The sequence below is a fragment of the Salvia splendens genome, unplaced genomic scaffold (genome assembly GCF_004379255.2).
Source record: "Salvia splendens isolate huo1 unplaced genomic scaffold, SspV2 ctg435, whole genome shotgun sequence".
Taxonomy (NCBI): Eukaryota; Viridiplantae; Streptophyta; class Magnoliopsida; order Lamiales; family Lamiaceae; genus Salvia; species Salvia splendens.
Genome location: NW_024599086.1, coordinates 1 through 2,354, shown reverse-complemented (window position 1 = coordinate 2,354; position 2,354 = coordinate 1). Strand labels below are relative to the sequence as shown.

The 2,354-nt window shown below is 38.6% G+C and overlaps 1 protein-coding gene across 1 annotated transcript; it reads left to right on the top strand.

The window, feature by feature from the left end:
* The first annotated feature begins 346 nt into the window (after positions 1–346).
* Positions 347–2,344, top strand: LOC121790190 (oryzain alpha chain-like). The gene is made up of 3 exons (XM_042188461.1): positions 347–862; positions 1,735–1,970; positions 2,090–2,344. The coding sequence occupies exons 1-3, from the start codon at positions 424–426 to the stop codon at positions 2,321–2,323; spliced, it is 909 nt and encodes a 302-aa protein (XP_042044395.1). The 5' UTR covers positions 347–423; the 3' UTR covers positions 2,324–2,344.
* Positions 2,345–2,354: the final 10 nt, after the last annotated feature.

Sequence of the window (2,354 nt, the reverse complement as noted above, 5' to 3'; positions counted from 1 at the left end):
TCCTTCTTTCTTTGGAGTCATTAGTTTTTAAGAAGGTATAAAAACTTTTTTGAGAAAGTAAATGAGAAATATACATTCTCAATATACCTTTCCCCCTCTTACACAATACCTTTATTTGAAACTTGAGTTAAAATTATATTCACATGCTAATAACGTATAACTGAAAAGAAAATATGAAGACTTTTGAAAATGACTATATTTAATGGAAATGAAGGATAGCCCTTCTTATCCCTATTTTGCAGCCTACAATTTTGCAAGTCGCATTTCAATATATCTAAAAAATCACAGTTGCGTATAAATCAATTGCAAAAATCTTTTAAATTTGGTAAATGCCGAAAAAGTCCCTCCCCTTTTCACCCTTTATAATCGCTGCTGTTCTTCTTCATCTTCACCCCGAAAAAAGGATTCTCCTAAAACCTAACAATGGCTGCAAAATCACTGCTTTTATTCTCTCTATCCCTCTTCCTCGCCCAAGCATGGGCAGCCGACATGTCAATCATCTCCTACGACGAGGAGAAGCTGAATTTGATGTACGAGTCGTGGACCGTGAAGCACGGCAAGTCGTACAATGCCCTAGGCGAGAAGGAGAAGCGCTTCCAGATTTTTAAGGAGAATTTGAGGTACATCGAGGAGCAGAACACCGTGGAGGGGCGGACCTACAAGCTAGGTCTCAATCGCTTCGCCGATCTGACCAATCAGGAGTACCGGAGGATGCATCTCGGGACGAAGCGGCGTTCGGCGCTGCGGCTCGGCGCGACGAAGAGCGATCGCTACGCCTTGAGGGAAGGTGATTCCTTGCCGGAATCCGTTGACTGGAGAACCAAGGGCGCGGTGGCGCCGGTGAAGGATCAGGGCAGCTGTGGTAATTGATTTTTCATTGCCTCTTCAAATTCTAAAGTTTTAATCTTAATTGAAGTGTTTATTTATCTATCCAGCTATAAACTTTTACTGTGTGCGATCATATTTTAGGATCTAAATACAAGTAAATTAGTATTCTGATTGTTTTGCTCCGTAGGGCTTCCAGAATTTGTACAGCAGTTATTATGTGTTTTCACAAATTTATATCCCCAAAATCAAAGTGTTTTGGTGCGGAGAAAATTGGGGTTAATAGATGAAATGAGTGAAGAAGATCATAGGTCGCCTGTATCGGTATATGAAATTATTGCTAGTTTAGGTTTGGTGGTAAATTATTGGTATAAAAAATAGGAATTGGTTTCTCATTTGAAATGATTATGGATAAGAAGTGAGTGCGCTGTTGTTTTTTGTCGTCTATTGGTTTGTAGACAAATGAACATGACCTTTTAATTTGGTGGACCAATTCCGAAGGGCAATTCAACGAATAAATATCGTACAGCGAAAAAGGAGGCTCCTTTTTGTTGTTGTTTTCATGTTTGCCATTGGTTCTTTGATATATTGAATTCCGATCATTTGTCTTTTCAACATTAAATATACCTTATGAATAAAATTGCTTACGAATTAAAACACCTTAATGCAAGAAGAGATACATGTTGACTTGTTTACAGACTTACAGTTAGCATCATTTTACAAGTTAGCATATAAAGGGTGTTTCTTGCTATGTTTTAAATAAATGTTGTTTGTTTTATTTAGAAAAAAAAGATGAATTTTCTTGTGCAAGACATGTTAGTTTGGGTTGAAGTGACTTGTTGTCATTTTAATATATATAATCAAGAATCTTGATACTGATGCATCCTGTAAACTGTTGGAATTTTATAGGAAGTTGCTGGGCGTTCTCTACTATTGCTGCTGTGGAAGGAATCAACCAGATCAAAACTGGATCTTTGGTCTCTCTTTCCGAGCAAGAGCTAGTGGATTGTGATACGTCCTATAACCAAGGGTGCAATGGTGGTCTTATGGATTATGCATTCGAGTTTATCATAAAAAATGGTGGCATCGACTCTGAAGAGGATTATCCTTACACAGGAAGGGATGGCAAATGTGATACTTACAGGGTTAGTTTTAAGTATAAATATTGAATCTTTCTTGCAAGTTTGTTTGAGCTAATGTAGGACTCTAGTTTGTCTTTCACTCCAACTAACGACGCATGGCACCCCTGGTAAATGATTTGCAGAAAAACGCCAGAGTTGTATCCATTGATGGTTATGAAGACGTACCCGTAAATGATGAGAAGGCGCTGCAGAAGGCGGTTGCTAACCAACCAATTAGCGTTGCCATTGAAGCCGGTGGAAGGGACTTCCAGCTCTATCAATCAGTAAGTTCTGTCTTCATTGGCACATTAATACGTCTCATCATTAGCTGGGCATTGTATAGTAGTTCAATTAATCTTGGTGGTTTCAGTACATGATTACTTACATCACCTTCCGAATCTCATCAGG